Genomic DNA, 941 nt, shown 5'->3' on the forward strand with positions numbered 1-941 from the left:
GTCTCTCTTATAAAGTTCCTACTCATGGAACGTTGGGTAAAATGGGGAGACCAAAAGATGTATCAAGACCATTCCAAGTAATATCTGTTGACTTGGTGGGCCCGTTGCCAACAACTAGAAAAAGAAACAGCTATATATTTGTTATAACTTGTTGCTTTTCGAAGTACTGTTTGTTTTTCCCTCTTCGGAGAGCTACTGCTCAATGTGTGGCAAAACATTTGGAGGAAGATTTATTTATGGTCCACGGCGTGCCGCAGACAATAATACTTGACAATGGTTGTCAATTTGTTAGTAAAGAACTTGATAAATTGTTGAAAAGATATAAAGTTCCTAAAATACATTACACGCCTAAATATACACCTCAGATGAATACAGTTGAACGTTACAACAAAACCATCGTAACAGCCATATCTACATTTATAAAAGATGATCATCGAAATTGGGATTTACATTTACCTCAGATTCAGTTCGCTATTAACAGTTCGGTAAATGAGACCACAGGTTATACCCCATCATTTTTAGTATATGGAAGGGAGTTAGTACCTTGTGGCTCACATTATTTAGAAAATGATTCAACTGATTTTATTTTTCTACCTAGGGATGTGTATGCTGAAAACATAGGTTATTTGTCGAGTGTTTTCGATAAAGTGCAAAAAGCTCTTTGGCACTCTCACGCTAAGAACTCTCGCCATTACAACTTGCGTAGAAAAGAATTAGAATTTAATGAGGGTGATGTCGTTTGGAAACGTTGCTATTTCCAAAGTGACAAGGACACTTATTTTAGTAAAAAGTTAGCACCGAAATTTTTAAAATGTCGCGTTAAACGTAAACGTTCTCCATTAGTTTACATTCTCGAAGATATGAATGGGAAGGACTTGGGTGTATGGCATATTAAGGATTTAAAAGCAAATAGTGCTACCCTTAGGTTATGATTTTTTTTT

At 35.7% G+C, this 941-nt stretch overlaps 1 protein-coding gene across 1 annotated transcript in view; it reads left to right on the top strand.

Moving 5' to 3' along the window:
• Window positions 1–941, top strand: part of LOC119839965 (protein transport protein Sec31A) — a 25,147-nt gene that overhangs the window by 8,970 nt on the left and 15,236 nt on the right. Inside the window, exon 10 of the mRNA XM_038366433.1 lies at window positions 328–353. Within this exon, the coding sequence (XP_038222361.1) occupies window positions 328–353 (26 nt within the window). The remainder of the gene's footprint in view (window positions 1–327; window positions 354–941) is intronic.

This window comes from Zerene cesonia, chromosome 5 (genome assembly GCF_012273895.1).
Source record: "Zerene cesonia ecotype Mississippi chromosome 5, Zerene_cesonia_1.1, whole genome shotgun sequence".
In the NCBI taxonomy this organism is placed as follows: Eukaryota; Metazoa; Arthropoda; class Insecta; order Lepidoptera; family Pieridae; genus Zerene; species Zerene cesonia.